Below are 19,016 nucleotides of genomic sequence, written 5' to 3' on the forward strand. Positions count from 1 at the left end.
AGGGCACATTCAAGAAAGTATGTTGGCATCTGAAGGTCCTCGTCTTTTCAATACACAAGCCCGCCCTGCCTGTGCTTTTAAAGGGCCAGCAGCAAATTGACTTCAGTGATGCCAGAATCAATTTCTCAGGGAAACGAATAAAGTGAGCCGGTCACAGCACTTCCATCGGCCCTTATACTAGTAATAAGGCCTCTTAAAAAGACCAACATGTCACACAGCACCCCCAGATGTGCAAAGCCATAACAACACGTGTAGTTCAGAATAGCAACATATTTGAATGCTTTCATAAGAACAGAATCAAACTCGTTTTCTATCGCAAACAGACCCAGCTGCGTAGGATGTGCATTGTCCACCCGATGACCGCGGACAACATTCCCGCAGGGAGGAATCGTTTGTGTTTTATTTCTCAGAAGGTGTCACTCTGTCTGCTCATCCACTGCCTGATGCCTGCAGCCGTCGCCCAGAAGATGGGTCCTTCCTGCCAGTTTCCTACCCCAGAGGTCAACGGGGTCAGTAAAGAGGGAGACATCCTATTGGGTGGCATCTTCCCGCTCCATGATGACGCAGAATTCCGCGAGGCCACGTTCGCTGTGGAGCCTGCTCCTGTAACCTGCCAAAGGTACATACTATTTTGCCAGAATCCTCGGCTCTTTCAATTAAACTCAGCGAGGAGAGCGTTCACTGCTTTTCTTTGCCTTTTTCACCCCAACGTTATTTATTTTTCGTGATTTTCAAATGTGTTTTTTCGTATTTTCAGAGGTCAATGATGCCTTATATAATATTATTTCTAGGGTAAATAAAGGTCAAAGGTGCACTGTGTATTCAAATACTCGAGGAGAGAGGAAATGAGAGAATTACGAATTACCGGTGCAAAGCCTGCAGCCGTCAAAATCCCAATCTTGCCAACCAGTAAACAACGCCTCACAGCGAAAGGTGCGCTTTATGGGTGGGATGTGTCTGTTCAACTCTCCAAGTACAGCTCAGGACCCGCACTGACCCGCAATGGAAAGGGATCATGTGATGGACTTAGCGCTCTCCCTTGTGAGTGACTGTGCAATGAGTGAGTTGTGCCTTCGTTGCTGTGTACCTGATACACAAAAGAGGGTGGCAGCACATTTGCAGACTGTAGGAAGTCGAAAGGTGCAGTTCCCCTGTGAAAATGGTTGATACTGGATGTGGATAAGTGTGGCTCAATGGTTAGAGCGGCAGCCCCTGATCCTGATGCAGAGATCTGGCCTGGGACTAGGGTTCAATTCCTCCTTCGGCGGGTCTTGGGCTTAATTTCCTCCGACCGGATATTTCTTGCCTCAGTGCCTATTCTAATCATGGGTCCCACTCTGCAACTCTGGGCAATAGCTTGCTTAATCTCCACAACGGCCCCAACAGCGCAGGGGACCTGGCTGCACCTTGGGGGTGCCCAGGAGTGGACACTTCACAGGGAAAGCCAGGATGGGTTCCTCTGCGGTATAAGTACAGCGCCGGGACACCTCTGTTGGTAGGTAGCTGCGCGCTTTACAAATGCCAGATTATTATTATTATTACTGGTGCTGGGAGAGCAGACAGTGTTCAGATCTCCCTCTTGGCCCTCAGTGCATGAAATCTTTCAGTCTCTTTAGCCCCAGCTGTTGCCACTGATATATATTGGGGTGCAGTGGCAGGAGTGGCACATGATCTTACAAGGCGAGACTCCTGCCAGCCATGAGAGGCACTGGACACGCTTGTGATGCTCTGCCACGCTTGTGATGCTCTGCTGCTGACATCCTAGCAGTGAGTCACATCACACACGGGTGCAGCTACTGTGGCAAAGCTGAGGAGGCTTCCGACGTGGGACAGTGGAGGCCTTTTCAGAAGCGGATCTAGAGCCGAGTGCAGTTGTACTGGAAGACCTGTGCTGTGTGCAGTGTAACAGCAGGGCGTGCTTCTGCTGCAGCGGAGTAGTAACGGACGATAAAATGTCTGCAACCATAGTGCAAGGGTGTCAGCGCTGAGGGGAAGAATGTTTCTGTGCAAGGCACACATAGAAGATGCAAAACATCATTTTTTTATTATTTGTTTATGTGCAGGAAGGGACACCTTCCTGCACATAAACAATCAAAGACCTTTTTCTGTTTCTATGTGTGCTGCACAACGCAGCACACATGAAAACAGCAAAAACAAGGAGAAATTAAACATTTCTACTCGTTGCACCTGTTTAGGACCATGTTTTCCCTGGTCTTAATTTTGGAGCTCCCCATATTTACGCCGCCCTTGTCAATATGGGCCAGCATCAAAATCAATGGGTGTTGCTGTGGAATGCCCACTGTAAAACCCATTGCAAACCTATTTATGGGCGTGTATGAGAGGGAGCATGCCTGGACTGGTGCATGTGGCAGTACAGCTATGGTGATTTTTTGGGGTCGATAAATCAACTATGTGTTTTTAGTCTGGCACGGTACTGCTCCTGAGCTCATTTTGTATCATGAATATTTGACTAAAATTCATTTTAATGTCACTTTGACCTTAGAATATAGCAGAGAAAGAATTTGCTTCTTGGATTTTGAAGTGTGTATTAAAGAAGTTAGATTAGTTTCCAAACTGTACAGGAAACCCACGTCCACTAATTCTGTTCTGCATGCAGACTCTGGTCACCCCAAAAGACAAATTGAAAATATTCCCTATGGGGACTTTTTGCAGGCTAATATAAACTGTTCTCTTAACTCTGATTATGCATTGGAAGAGCAATGTATCACAGAAAGGTTTCTACAGAGAGGTTAATGGCATGAAATTGTCCAAAGGGCTAAAACTAGCGCTAGTAAGTTGAATCAATCTGATTTCCTGATGCCTACCAAAAACCTGAAACGTCCCAGTAGTAGTGCTACTACAGACATTAGATTCATCACACCTTATACTGAGGGTAATAAGGAGATTTATAATAGTCTTCGCAAACACTGGAATATTCTGCATTGTGATAAAGTCTTACATAAAATACTCCCTGATAATGCCCTCATCACATATAGGAAGGCTCCAACTATACATAATATTCTTAGTCCTAGTGATACCATTACATTTATGCCGTCTATTGAAGAAACCAAGACTCCGTCTTGGCTAAATGTTGGCCCTGTGGGTTGTTACAAATGTTCGAAATGTATTTGTTTTAAGTATGTTGTGAATAATGCACAGACCTTCAGTGATCAAGAAGGTGTGCAACAATTTAAGGGTTCCTCTTTTATTAACTGTGATACTGTGGAAATGTGGATTTTCCTGATCAGTTATGTCCCCTATCTTGGACCCCAACGGTTCTATATGCATGTTACAAGTACATGTATGTTCCCTCCAGTTCCAGTTTCTAAGACGCAAACATATGTGTGTCTACCGTCAACATGTTCTCTGTCAGATCCGCCATCAATGGGCTGGATATTCGATTCCTAGGTGTGACAGGCCACCGACTTTATATGGCTAAGTTATTCCATTTTTACAGTTCAGGCGAGTAGGCCCGATTCTGTCCTCAAAGCCTTTCCCTGCTCTCTGTCTCTGACAGCTTCAGCTTGAGCTCGCATCTGTATCCATGAACTTTGTCCTACTCCCTGTGCAGCTAACGGTGCCTGCCTCGGCCAGTTTTCGTATGTCTGCCAAGAAGTTGTATTTCACCTTCAAATTATCTATTTTGCTCTCCAGCCGATGCATTCCTGTCCAGTGATTTAGGTAAACATTTCCTTTAGCTCACAAGCAAGGGACTCAGCCTTTCCGTCCTCCTGCAAATGATTCATAGCCCTGTTGCCATGGAAAGTTTTCTATCCCTCGCATCTCATATAGACACTTAGACGCTTGTACACGTACACAGTCAGTATAGAATAGATTCTGTCCGAGAGTCCTTCCTTGTGGATAACATAGTTCTCCAAACATAGGATGGTAGATATGATTTGGGATTAGGTTGACTTGACCCCAGACTTCTCGTCTCCACATGTAGAGCTAAATGTCAAGTCCCCTTCACCCCCTAGTTGCACGTCAATTACACGTCATGCTGCCGCGCGCGCATCTATGCCAAGTATTATCTTATAGATCCACCTATGTCTGATAATTCTAACCAATCATGTTTCTTTTATTCCTTATTACGCCTAGTTTCGATTATGTCACTGTTTTGTCACTTTTCTTATCAAATGTTACGCCTTCTACATTCGTTTCATTGTAATGTACTTATTATAAAAATACATGTCTGTTAATGAATTATTGTACTTCACTTCCTGAACCCTCGTGGTGACGGAACCTGAGGTCCGCGACTCGAGTCGGCCATTTTGAATGGAATAAAGCCCATTAGAAAACCTCTTATACCACGGATTCTGCCTCTTGTTATTTTGAGCTATTTACTTTATTTTAAGATTCCGTATGAAATTCAGTCCGGTATTTTTATTTACCACATAATGGCGCCCGAATAGGGACACTTTCTCATCTCACGCGCCGGCGGTGCGTTGCAGGCCCGGTCTCCTGCCACAGCTGGACGGACCATAAACGCGTACCAGCAGGATTTCCTGTAAGCTCCCTCCGGTCAAGCGGGGGCGACTGAGGCTGCGATCAACCCAGACGAGGCGGTGAGAAGTGCGAAGTATCCCGACCAGAGCCTAGCTGAGAGAGCAAGATCCGAGGTATACAGAGGCCCACCAGGTTTTCCGAAATCCCGACGTCCAGAGGGTCCGATGTCCGCAGTTATCGAGTCCTGTCCATTCTCTGAGGCCTTCCGTTTCAAGGAGCTACTCGGTGAGTACCATCGCCGGGGAGGCGTGTTGACGCGCACATAGGTTGTGCCGGTCAAGACGGATTTGGGTACACAAATCCGGTCTGCACTGTTTAGCAGTGTATATGTACTGTTTAGCAGTATATCAAGTATTCCGAAGTATTCAGTTATTGTCAAGAATTCAGCGTGGTGATTAGTTAGGCAGACTGTCATCATTGTCGATCATTGTTATAATGTTTGATGTTTAATGTTTAAAGTATTCAGAAATGTCTTGCATATTGTGGTATGAATGACTGTTCATTGTTCACTGTTCATTTATGGTGTTTTTCGTATTAAGAAAATTCAAGAGTAAGTATCAGATCAGTTGTCAATATGCCGCTCTTCTCGAAGTTAAGACAGATTACTACCAGAAAAGGGGTGCTTGAAGAAGCAGTTCCTATTCCTCCTAGGGACACCCCAGGGCATTTCATGTACCATAAACATGGCTTAGATGCCATATTGTTTCTTGATCTATGGGTAGATTATACCAAAGGATTACCGGAAAGTCAAAGGTGGCCCATAGCGGGAACCTGGGATGCAGAGTGCATCATGAAAGTGGAGGAAGAGTTATGGAAAAGAAAGGTCAGACAGTCACAGAAAGACGCTGTTGAGTTATGGCGTAAAGAATCTCATAGACGAACAGAAAAAGCACGTAGACAAGAAGAGAGGAGTAAAGAAAGTTCAAATAAAGTTCAAGAAAATCTATTAATTGAGGAAGGTATCCGAGTGAAATCAGAACAAGTGAATAGACAAAGAAATGCTCTTATGAATGGTATGTATCCCCTTCTAGCCGAAGGACTACCTAAGGCTGTTCCAGAGATACCAAAAGACTTGCCACCCCCATTATTTCCAATTAAGGTACATCCAAAGGGGCATCCCAGAACCGCAGAAGATGTTTTTCTTTCCTCATATCTAGACGATGCAGCTCCCGAGTATGCTAACGCCACACCACATAGACCGTCTGGCGGAGGGGTTCAACGTCAGGATCAGGTATCTGTCCCCGTGCAACAGCAAGTTCCGATACAAGCTTCGGCAAGCACATCTGGTTCCGCATCTGTCTCCGCAGTCGATTCTATAGAGGTATCGACACCCATAGTTGCTGTGTCACGTTCAACGAACCCTTTCACACCCGACGCCCCAGATAGGGCCACGGGAGGTGCTAGCAGTACTTTTACACCACCTAGAATAAATAAACTTGTCTTTCAAGAGTCAGCGCATTCACGTACACCTAAATTCGTAAGTGAACGTACGCTTAAGGAACTCCTTGTAAATTGTAGATATGACCCAGTGGTTGGTAAAGAGGACGAAATGGTCCTGGCATCATTACGTATCAGACGAGCCGCAGAGTATTTAGCAAGGTTACCAGGAATGACTACGCATCTAGATAACATATATCATTTTGTTCAAACAGGACGAGATCCAGGATGTATTAACAGAGCTATGGAATTCCAGAAAGTAGAGATACAGGGGGAACTGTTACGTTTCCTCATAAACTGTGTAATCAGAAATCAAGATCGTCCGGGGGTAGACCCGAATGCAATGCTTATTCTTACAAGATGGAGTCAGAATATATCAGAAGGGAGACACGATAAGCAAAATTGTATAATAGCCATGTGCCGAAAAATCCGTAAAGAAATAGAGCGTATTCATGAAGAAAGATTGGGAACAGACGAGTTTGAGCAAGATGAAGTGTCCGAATCAGGGAATTCCGCAAGACAGTCAGAGACCATAGCCTATGTAGGCAGAGGAAGATCTTGTGAAAATACTAGATGTTTTTCTGATCCCATACACTCCGTATGTCCAAATAATAGTAGAACGTATCCGACGCCTGTAATAAATCTGAAGTCTCCTGAACATTCGTTTCAAGCCGCAGATAAAATACTACGAGAACGAAGAGGTTACCACCTCCTCGATTCCATGGATGAGCAAGAATTAGCCAGATCAGCCGTTCACTGGATTGACAGTCCTGAAAAATACGGTGATGAGACCGTAGCACACACGTTTTTTAACCTCAGTACAGATGAACAACGTTTAGCTGGAATATATATGATTCAGCAACTCCTCATATTATATAAGAGCCAACAAGCTGACCCTGGTCCTTTACCTGATATATTAACGGAACTACTCACGAACAGATGGAGAGGTTCTAGTAACAAGCTAATTAAAGAGATATTAGTGTCACGTAAGCAGTATGTCCTTTTTGTAAGTCCGGATTCTCTCTCCTTGCCCCCCAGAGAAAGAGCACCGTACTACATGGATAGACAAAATCCTTTACGGGAAGTGCACCCAATAAAAGGCGAAGACAATGAGTTTCACCGTGTATTTGTTTACACACCCATATCAAAAATGGAATTATTAGAAATGAAAAAAGTAGTACCTAGTCATGACAAAGACCCAGCGGGTTTCCACCGAGAAATTAAAGACATGTTACTGATGGGAGAGTACACCTTTCCTGATATTATGACGATATTAAAGGTGCTTTTGCCTGCTGGCATATATGAAAAACTGAAAGAAAAAGAGTGGGAAGTGGGAGACCAAAAGATAGACTGGACAGCATTAGCAGAGGAAGAAAGGGGCCGAGCTGCAGGTTCAGGGCTCGGGGATAAAGTTAAACTGTTACCAGGTTTACTAGTACAGGTACTGCCACGTTTATTAACTACAAAAAAGGAAGATTGGGGTGCAATCACAGCCTGCAAACAAAAGCAAGATGAAGACACAAGCGATTATTATGCTCGATTTGAAAAATGTTTTGGTATAAATAGTGGTATAAAAGCAAGTAGTGACTCATATCCACATTTATTTGTGACAAAATTAGTGGAAAATGCATTGCCTCCAGTGAAGAATAGAATATTGAAATTCGAGAGTACCTGGCAAAGTAACACTCCGTCGCAAATGCTACAAATGTTACAGTATCATCACAATAGAATTAGGGATGAACAAGAACACGAGCATAGACGCATGAAGGATACAAAAATGAAAATGCTAGTTTCTCAGACAGTACCAGCAGATGGTCACAAAAAGGGTGTGACACATTCTGGTGATTCTGCAGTTCCTGTAAAAGGAACCTGCAATTACTGTAAACAACTAGGCCATTATGTACATGATTGTCAAGTCCTGAAACGTAATATAGCTACAGGTATTGCAAAAGAGAGACCACGATTAGTTAGACAAGATCAGAATGAACAAGGAGCTATGCAGCATGGACAGTCCATGCCAGTTCAGCAACAGTCTATGCCAGCCTCACAGCAACCCATACAGTTTGTGCCAGCTGCACCACCGTTGCCTGCTACTGCCACACAAACCACAACACGACAAATGTATCAGACTGCACAGTATGAATACCCTGAGTATCAGCGTTACGCATGAACCAGCCTAGAGAGGGAAGTTGACTTACCGCTTATCGAGATTCCGGTAGATCAAGAAGGACCTTATGTACATAGTGAATTATTAGGTCAAGATAGAAAATTCTTACTCGATACAGGGGCAAGTCGAACAACTATAAAACGTAGTGAAGTTCCAGGGGCACCCCTCTCAGGCTCTCAAAATGTTTCCCTTGGTTTTTCAGGAAAACCTATTGTTAATGAAGTATCACAGCCTCTACCACTTACGTTAGGACCTTTGACACGAACTACAGATTTATTGCTTACTAAATCATGCCCAGAAAATCTGTTAGGAATTAAGACTCTGAAAGCACTAGGAGCCATAATATGTTGTTCTCCGGAAGGAGTAAGGTTGTTTTTGCGTGATTTTAAAGGTCACTATGTGTCTAGAGACATGGATCCCCGACTACAGACTTTACCAGTACATCTATGGGCACAAGGCCCTACGGATGTTGGCTGCATGAACATTACACCCTATCGAGTTACATTGAAAGCAGGAGTGGTACTACCACGAATGCGACAATACAAGTTACCGCATGATGCTGTAGTGGCTTTGTTGAAAATCATTGATGAGCTAATTGCCCAGGGAGTAGTTGTAGAAACAGACTCCAATGTATGTAATTCACCGATAATTCCGATTCTTAAACGAACTGATCCTACTGCTCCACCAGTGTACCGATTGGTTATTGATTTGCGTGAACTAAACAAGTGTATTGTACCACAATTCCCTGTGGTCCCTGATATATCATCATTGTTGACAGCAATTGATTCCGAAGCAACATTTTTTACTGTAATTGATCTCAAGAATGCCTTTTTCAGCGTCCCAATAGATCCGGAAAGCCAATACTTGTTCGGATTCAGTTTAAATGGGCGCAGCTTTAAATTCTCACGCGCTCCTCAAGGATTTACAGAAAGCCCCAGCATCTACAGCCAAGCACTGAAACGAGAACTTGACAGTATCCACATGCCAGTCAATACTGCACTGCTTCAATATGTCGATGATCTGCTGATCACCGCGAGAAGCGAGCCAGAATGTGAAAAAGCTTCTCTGACAGTTTTACATTTCCTAGCCGACAAGGGGCACAAGGTGTCCCCTTCTAAGCTGCAATTCTGTGTTCAGCGAGTTATTTATCTTGGTCACTCGCTGTCCAAGGAGGGAAGGCAGCTTACACCAGATCGCATTCAGTTAATTGCTAACATGTCAATACCCCAGACACAAAAGGAGGTGCGGGCTTTCATAGGCCTCACTTCATATTGTAGGCAGTGGATCCCTCAGTACGCATTTCTAGCAAAACCACTCATTCAGTTAACCACACAGGAGGCAGCCACATCGACTGTTCTCCCTTGGACTCAGGAACATACACAAGCTTTTGAAAGCCTAAAGGAAGCTTTATGTCAAGCACCTGTTTTAGCAACACCATGTTATAGCAAACCTTTTACACTCTTTGTTACAGAACGCGAAGGTACTGCCTTGTCAGTACTCACTCAGGATCAAGCAGGATCACGCAAGCCATGTGCTTATTTTTCCAGTACATTAGATCCCGTAGCTCAGGCTTTGCCTGCATGCCTGAAATCAGTGGCAGCGACAGCTTTAGCAATCAGACAAAGCGATGCCATAGTATTAGGACACCCATTGACAGTTCAAGTACCACATGCAGTAGAGGTTCTTGTGAACCGAACACAAACACAACACTTGACCATAGCAAGACTTACCGGTTATGAACTGACATTGTTTCAACCACACATAGAGATCCGACGGTGTAATACATTGAATCCTGCTACACTATTACCTGTAATTGGAACAGACCCACTAGCTCATGATTGTGTTGAAATCATTGAAATAAAGACGAAACCTAGACAAGACTTGACAGACGTTCCATTGTTAGATCCAGACCTGACGTTGTATGTAGACGGATCATGCATGAGAGCAAGTACAGGAGATTTAGTGGCCGCGTATGCAGTCACAACAGACACTGAAGTTATTGAGACACATTGTATAGATACTTTGTCAGCCCAAGCAGCAGAACTTATTGCTCTAACACAAGCCTGTATTCAAGCCACAAATAAGAAAGTTAATGTATACACTGACTCACGTTATGCATTCGGAGTTGTACACGACTTCGGCGTGCTGTGGCGAGAGAGAGGTTATCTAACGTCCCATGGTGCCCACATTCAGCACGGGCCCCTCATTCATGCTTTGTTAGATGCAATACATCTACCCACTGCTATATCGATTATGAAATGTAAAGCACACACGAAGGTTACTGATACCATTTCTCAAGGCAATGATTTAGCTGACAGAACAGCTAAACAGACTGTTCAGAATCGCACATTAGACATGACAAAGCCAATAGTTCAGACCCCAACACAGTGTATGACAATTAAGGATCCCGCACTTGACGTAATTGACATACAGACACATGCCACAGCAGAAGAAATAAAGAAGTGGACTGAACTAGGAGGGATCCAGACAGATCAAGGATGGATGACGAAGGAGAAATCTGTATGGTTTCTCCCTGATTCCATGGTTCAAGCCATTATAGCTACAGTTCACAGTCCAGCACATTTAGGAGAGAAGGCTATGCTAGACAGCATTCAGCACATTTGGTTCAACAAACATTTACGAGCAGCAGCTAAACAAAAAGTTCGTACCTGTATGATATGTTGTCAGTTTAATCCAGGAAAGAGTGTTCCCGTAGAGCAGGGTGGATTTCAGCCTCCTGACCATCCTTTTGAAGTCCTCCAGATGGATTATATTCAGATGGAACGTTGTCGAGGATTCAAATATGTCCTCGTAGTTGTCTGCGCTCTCTCCCGTTGGACAGAGGCGTATCCCGTATCAGATTACACTGCCCCGACTACTGCCAAGCAGCTAGTTCGAGAATTCTTCCCACGGTACGGTTTACCACGTGTTGTATATTCAGATAACGGTCAGCCTTTCTCATCCGAATTAATGAAACATGTCTCACTCTTGTTGGGATATCAGTGGAAATTCCACTGTGTCCGACACCCCGAGGCAGCAGGTCTCGTAGAAAGACATAACCAGACACTGAAAATCAGACTGTCCAAAATATGTAGAGAGAAAGGTGTCGACTGGATAGTAGCATTACCAGTTGCACTCTTTTACATGAGAATGGTAGCACACTCTAGAACAGGGCTATCCCCGTATGAGGTGATCTTCGGTAGACCGCCGAATATGTGGGGGACGCCTATACCCCGTAAAATAACTGATATTGACTGTAACATGCTGACAGATTACTTGGCTTCCTTGATGTCTGCACTACAATCTTCTCGTTCACAGGTAGCTGCAGCCTTTCCCGACAACACTGAGGCGAAACCCCATGACGTTGTTCCGGGTAATCTTGTCTTTGTGAGAAATTTCGACAGGAAAAGTCAATTGGAGCCCAGGTGGAAAGCACCCAAGTTGGTCCTGTTGACCACAAGAACAGCCGTGAAGATCGAGGGACGTAAAGGGTGGATTCATTCAAGTCACGTCAAAAAATTCCATGGACTACCTTCAGATATAGACACTGTGCCCTGCACTCCCTCACAGACTGATTCAAAACTTCCTTTTGTTGAAAAGAATGACTCTCAGTGCTATAAATTAAAGCTTAGGCCCAAACAGTCGAGCAATTTGATTGTTTAAGTCCTCTCCAAGGTGAAGCGGTTGAATTGTCTCCGACATGTATCCCTTGGACCTGAGTAGAGAAAATACCCGAGAAATGTTGAAACGACAGGCGTATTGTAAATCACTGCGTAGCTACTGTATGAGGACATTATTAATTTTGTTTTTATTGAGTATTTTAGTAATTATTACGAGTGTGATTTTGCACATATATCATCCTATCTCTAGACGTGTTTATAATATTGCTGCAGAACATTCTTTTAGTGACCTACCGCCACATGAATTATCTTATAGACTTGCGCTGCGCAATAACACCTTCATTAGTATGTTACATCATTCCCATCAGACTAGTAATGCGACCAATTGTTGGGTGTGTGGCCGACTTCCTCCCTATCAGAATAACAAAGGAGTTCTGCCTTTCTTTCCACATCCATTCACACACAATGGCTCCTGTGGAGCATGGTTTAGTTTATTAAATTCCATAGACCCAGACACAGCAGTTTATCAACAACATTGGATATGGGGAAATCTGAATCTAGTTTTATTCAAAGTCTGTCACCCTAATGAGGAGGGTCACCCCAGTAGAACAGGAACTGATTTAGAAAATGAAGTGTATAAATTAGGTAATTTTACGCCTAATCTTATGATTTTGAATGTCAAATCCGAAGTTGAACTAATTCTGCCTACTATGTCAGTATTTCCAGTTAAGGGTGAATTATGTGTAAGAAAAGTTGGGTCCATACATATGGGCCATAGCAAATGCGTTACTACAGTAGAATATAGTGATCAAGGTAAATCTTCATTTAGAGCTTCTCGCCATTCTTACTTCATATGTGGTCAGACGGCATATATGCGTCTGCCTCTAGATTGGGATGGTACCTGTTACATAGCATTCCTTTTGCCACCTGTTTTCCTAGCTCCCCCTGATTATTATCGAAATGTTCATTTAGTACACAATAGAGAGCAAAGAGATCTCCCAGTTGTCGATTATACTGAGACGGCATGGGACAAGTATGTAGATTTCAATAAAGGTATCTTTCCCTATATAGGTACAATATCAAATAAGTAAGCTGATACGCAGACTCACCAAGACTCTTGAAGCTGTAGTAAACGAGACTATAGCCGCCCTAGGCAATCTGACAGAGGAACAATCAGTGATGAGAATTGTTGTTCTCCAGAATCGTCTTGTCCTTGACGTCATCCTGGCCGATAGGGGCGGAGCTTGCAGGGTCATCGGATCCAGCTGCTGCATATTCATACCAGAAAATTCGCCATCTGTATATAAAGCTATAACACGCCTTCATAAGATTGTAAGCCAGATACACGAGAATCCAGGCACTTGGACGTGGTCCGGGTGGTTTTGGAGTGTGATATCAGCCTGGGGATGGAGAGTTCTATCCTTCCTAGGTATTGGCCTTCTTATGCTCTTCAGTTGTTGTTTATGCCTGCAAGGTGGACCAGCGATTTGTGGTCTGTGTGCCACATCATGCATTCCACATCACAGGTCCCGTTCAGAATACCGGAAGGAAGAAGAAATGATGCTCCATGAGCAAATCAATGGAATGATGAAGATTGATGTCTCGTGAAGGGCAAGAAGGGGACAAGGAGGGAATGTGGAAATGTGGATTTTCCTGATCAGTTATGTCCCCTATCTTGGACCCCAACGGTTCTATATGCATGTTACAAGTACATGTATGTTCCCTCCAGTTCCAGTTTCTAAGACGCAAACATATGTGTGTCTACCGTCAACATGTTCTCTGTCAGATCCGCCATCAATGGGCTGGATATTCGATTCCTAGGTGTGACAGGCCACCGACTTTATATGGCTAAGTTATTCCATTTTTACAGTTCAGGCGAGTAGGCCCGATTCTGTCCTCAAAGCCTTTCCCTGCTCTCTGTCTCTGACAGCTTCAGCTTGAGCTCGCATCTGTATCCATGAACTTTGTCCTACTCCCTGTGCAGCTAACGGTGCCTGCCTCGGCCAGTTTTCGTATGTCTGCCAAGAAGTTGTATTTCACCTTCAAATTATCTATTTTGCTCTCCAGCCGATGCATTCCTGTCCAGTGATTTAGGTAAACATTTCCTTTAGCTCACAAGCAAGGGACTCAGCCTTTCCGTCCTCCTGCAAATGATTCATAGCCCTGTTGCCATGGAAAGTTTTCTATCCCTCGCATCTCATATAGACACTTAGACGCTTGTACACGTACACAGTCAGTATAGAATAGATTCTGTCCGAGAGTCCTTCCTTGTGGATAACATAGTTCTCCAAACATAGGATGGTAGATATGATTTGGGATTAGGTTGACTTGACCCCAGACTTCTCGTCTCCACATGTAGAGCTAAATGTCAAGTCCCCTTCACCCCCTAGTTGCACGTCAATTACACGTCATGCTGCCGCGCGCGCATCTATGCCAAGTATTATCTTATAGATCCACCTATGTCTGATAATTCTAACCAATCATGTTTCTTTTATTCCTTATTACGCCTAGTTTCGATTATGTCACTGTTTTGTCACTTTTCTTATCAAATGTTACGCCTTCTACATTCGTTTCATTGTAATGTACTTATTATAAAAATACATGTCTGTTAATGAATTATTGTACTTCACTTCCTGAACCCTCGTGGTGACGGAACCTGAGGTCCGCGACTCGAGTCGGCCATTTTGAATGGAATAAAGCCCATTAGAAAACCTCTTATACCACGGATTCTGCCTCTTGTTATTTTGAGCTATTTACTTTATTTTAAGATTCCGTATGAAATTCAGTCCGGTATTTTTATTTACCACAATACGACGCACTGTGTGTATATTTTGTACTGTGTTTGCGATAAGCAGTATGTAGTTTCCACTACCTGAAAAATGAAAGAGAGATGGATGGACCATATTAGGGCCATAAAGAACAAAGATCCGAAATATCCGATGGCAGCACATTTTAATGCTGAACATCCAATTGCTGATCTCCCTAATATTAGGTTCTTGGGCATAGGAACTGTGAAACCTAATAGGAGAGGGGGAGATAGAGAAAAGTTAGTATGGATGAGAGAAACGTACTGGATAAATAAACTCAACACAACATCTGTTGGTTTGAATCTTGATAGGAAGCTCCGCACACTAACTTAATATGTGGAAGTTTGGGCTGTTATATTATTGATTGGATTCTTGTCTGAAGACAATTTGTTACCCATTACGTTTGGTGCTGAGGGTCCCTATGGTTGCTATATTATCGTAATTAATTATATTAAGACTATTCTGCATATGTACCAAATACAAGACATGGAGTAAGTCCTCCTCCACGCACGGCACTCTCACCCTCTTGAGGAGTTCGTATCACGTTTTCACATATTTTTTCTGCTCACTTTTGTTTTTTATTATGGCATGGTGTATGCTTGAATGACAAGTTTTCTGTTTGGAATATTGAGCCCTGGTGACTACGCTGACAGGCTCTCCTTTTATTCAAGTAATGTATTAATACGAGAGCTAGTTGTGACGTGTGCCTTAGCTTAGTAATATAACAGTTTTGAATAAGTGAGGCTTCCGGCATGCATCCCTAAATCTCTCTTGGTTAGGATTAGGTACAGTATTCTTATTCACTGGAGGGGTATGATTCCAGGAGTATAACTCATAATTCTTTTCTTCAATACTTTATTTTAAAATTTTCTTGCCGGCATAATTGGCTTAAATAGATAATTGGGACACAATCATTTACCTGGCTGTTAAAAGTTTTTGTATATAGGGAGCGATAGTGATGTAAAAAGGATAGGGTCAGACCAAATTGACAATTTAAATAATTTACCCAGGCACAAGTCGACATAAGATAACCAAGATATATTTAAAGCCTTATCCAAGGTTAAGCAGTCAAGAATGATGTTCCTAGTGAAACTAGTCTCTTCCCTAGTCCATAACGATGACCATGATAAGAGAAGTTTCACCAATAATTGGTCTTCAAGGTATGGCTGACCTACCTCATTATATACTATCATATTAGATGCACAGGATGGCAAACATAACAGACGTTTAAAAAAGTTATTTTCCTCTGTTTGTAATAGGTGGATAGTTATATTATCCCAAAGGCCTGCCCCATACTCAGCAGTTGACACACCTTTAGCATTATAAATGGCAACCATTTCTCGGATGGGTCTACTACCCAGTTTAGAAGCACATTTAAAAATACCCTGGGAGACCTACTCATTTTGGCTCTGGTATTTAACATGTGTGGTTGCCAAGAACAATTTCCTGCAAATGAGATGCCCAAATAACAAAAGGAATTGACTGAGGAGATTCGGGTATTGTCAATATAAAAAGGGGGGGTTCTACAGAGTTTTCGTCTTCGGCTACATATCATAGTAAACGTTTTGGTGTTATTTATGATCATTTTTTGAGAAGTCATATACTCGCTGAATGCATTTATCAAATTCTGCAGGGCCAGTGGAATTCTAGCTAAAAGCACTGCATCATATGCATAGAGCAGCACTGGTATTGGTTGCAAAGCAGCCATAGGGGTATAGGCCTGCAGTGTCTGTAAATGGCTGTCCACCCCATTTATAAATAGAGAAAACAACAAAGGTGCCAAGACGCAGCCCTGTAAAATACCACGGCCCACGTTTACTTCGGTGTACATTCCCCCTGTGGGTTAAAATGTACTTGGCTAATTACTATCTCATAGAGTCGTGATAGGAACCCCACAATGGGTCTGGGTGCACTTAGTGAGATCAAAGTTGACCATAGTAGATTATGATCTACCAGGTCAAAGGCACTCCTCAGATCTGCAAAGCATAGGTACAGAGCTCCTGGTGTGGCCCTTGTATATTACCCAATTAGGATCTCGAGATTGATACACTGTTCTACCATCCCCATGTGTTTCCAAAAGCCATAATGTGCCGGGGTTAGGATCGATTGTTTCTCTGCCCAGTCCTCTAGCCTGGAAAGCATGACTCCACTCATTAGTTTCATCGAGGAGTCTAACAGCGAGATTGGGCAGTAGTTTTTTGGGTCAGCTCTATCCCCTTTTTTATATATTGGGATTATAATAGATGTCTCCCAGGACGATGGGATACAATAGGTAGTTGTGGTGTTAACAACCCTAACTAAAATTGGCCCCCAAAGATCGGGGGCAGATATGTATACCTCCACTGGAACTCCATCTGGTCCCGGGGCCCACCCTCCGGCACTAACCTGTAAAGCTAGCATAACTTCTTTCAAGCTTAGCTACCCCCAAATCAACTTACAGCCCTGCAGGTCCTCATTATTCTGTCCAAAGATGATAGAGAGATGGGCTACCCAGCTATCACAGGGGACATTACAGCTGAACACCGTTATGTGTTAGTTGTTTAAAACGGCGCATTCACTGTGTTCCAAAACAGCTTGGTATTCTTTGTCTCTGTCGTAATGGCAAGGTCAGCCGATGCTTTATCTTGTAGTGTTTTTTTCCTTGCAACCAGAGCCTGTTTATGTTGGAAACGCAGTTTTAATAATCATGGTGTCCCGTGGAAAAAATATTCAGGGCTTGTCTAAGAGCTCAGTGTGCTTTGGTGCAGGCAGGGTCGAACCACCCCCTGTTAGTGCCCCTGCTCTGGTAGGATGGCGGCTCAAGAGCGATTTCATAGAAATAGAAATTTCAATAAATTCTTTTACTAATAAATTTGGTAAAAAACTCTCCTGAAGACAATAATAAATTCTCTTATAATTCACTTGAACGATTATGTGTCTATATAATTTTTTCTAATGTTATGTATTCTCCTATTAACAGCCCTGAAGAAGCGAATGGTTTTCGCGGAATACGTGTCGGCTTGGCTGTATTTCTTTGTTTCTGTTAAAGAAGACTATGTATCAAATTGATGATTGAAAAAAACGAAGATGAATTTAATCAAATGTTTTGAACATGGAACGAATAACAAGAATAAAAAAAATTGTCTAATGGACAATTTTAGTTGTAATTATATCTTTCTCTGTAGTTGATCTATAGCGTGAAAGGGGACCTCATTTACAAGGCAGCGTTAAGCCACGTTAAGTGGCTTAATGCTGACTTGTCAATAAGGCAAAGCACATATCGCCACAGGAACGTCACACAAAGTGATGCTCCTGTGGCGACAGGGGCTTGTAAATATGCCCCTAAATGTTTGTTACTGAACTTGTAAAATAGACAGTAACATTATACTAGGACATACCCTTTGTCACCCTTTAAGACATGGTGACATCCTGGGACCAAAGTGTGCTGTAGCTATTCAGGGAGATGATATAACAATGCTTATGATAGACCCTCATATTCAGTGCTCAGGGGAAGACACATCCGGCCCTTGGCAGTTCTGCAGCTGATACTTCATCAAAGTAATAATGCTTGCAATCTGGTGGCTTGGCTTCAGAGAAAAGAGAGATGGCAGCTCTGAAAGTACAAGGTGAAGCACCTGAAAGGACATTTGGGAAAAAGTGGTAAAAATCGTGCATTCTACGACACATTTTTCTTTTTATATTCAATTGCATTCATTTTTAAAGCATAGTAAATGATGACCTTACTATGCATGAGTATACAGCAATCTTTATCAGGGTCATTAAATGGTTCCCTCACTATCACCCTCCAACAGAGCCTCTCATCTCTCCATAGCCCCTCTCTCAAATGTATTTTATTTTTTTAAAGCACCTCTCATACCAGTGTACGGTGTTGGAGCATTTTACTTCACACACACATATACAGAGCAATGAATCATACGTGTGCATAAATTAGTTTATAGAAAATGTTACAGAAGACAAAAGGGAATACAAGGAGCAGGATTCACATGTCATCCATATTGCTAGGCATTTTTAAAGAGTCCTCGGTCTGGGAAAGCACATACTCAGGATTCAGAACATAACACAGTTGTTAGGGTTGACTTTACTAATAAGAATTGATTTAAAAACAAATAAACCCTTTTCAGAAAAATCGGGGTAATGAAAGAATAGGGAAAATACTAGAATATGATTATAATTTACGAACTGCACAATAAATATAGGAACTCTGTGGCATGCTGTTCTCTGATCTGCATGGTACACGCCCTTTACAGCAGGCATCTTAACCCTCTGAGCTACCTTATGATGAGTCAAAACAGCCACTAGACAAAGCACAGATCTTTCTCCAGCAGGTACATTAATCACCAGAGCTATCTTTGCACTTTTATTGTTGCCTGAACATGGTTGCTTATACAAGGAACTCTGCAGTGCTTTTAAAACTGCTGGACTGCTACAAAGCCAGCCCCCAGTAAAAACATGTGGCCCCCACCCTTCCAGTCACCTGGG

The 19,016-nt window shown here is 42.9% G+C and overlaps 1 protein-coding gene across 1 annotated transcript in view; it reads left to right on the top strand.

The window, feature by feature from the left end:
• Window positions 1–356: 356 nt before the first annotated feature.
• LOC146782695 (extracellular calcium-sensing receptor-like) overlaps window positions 357–19,016 on the top strand; it is a 118,848-nt gene continuing 100,188 nt past the window's right edge. Inside the window, exon 1 of the mRNA XM_085637186.1 lies at window positions 357–619. Coding sequence (XP_085493312.1) covers window positions 357–619 — 263 coding nt within the window. The remainder of the gene's footprint in view (window positions 620–19,016) is intronic.

Source organism: Triturus cristatus, chromosome 12 (assembly GCF_964204655.1).
Source record: "Triturus cristatus chromosome 12, aTriCri1.1, whole genome shotgun sequence".
Classification (NCBI taxonomy): Eukaryota; Metazoa; Chordata; class Amphibia; order Caudata; family Salamandridae; genus Triturus; species Triturus cristatus.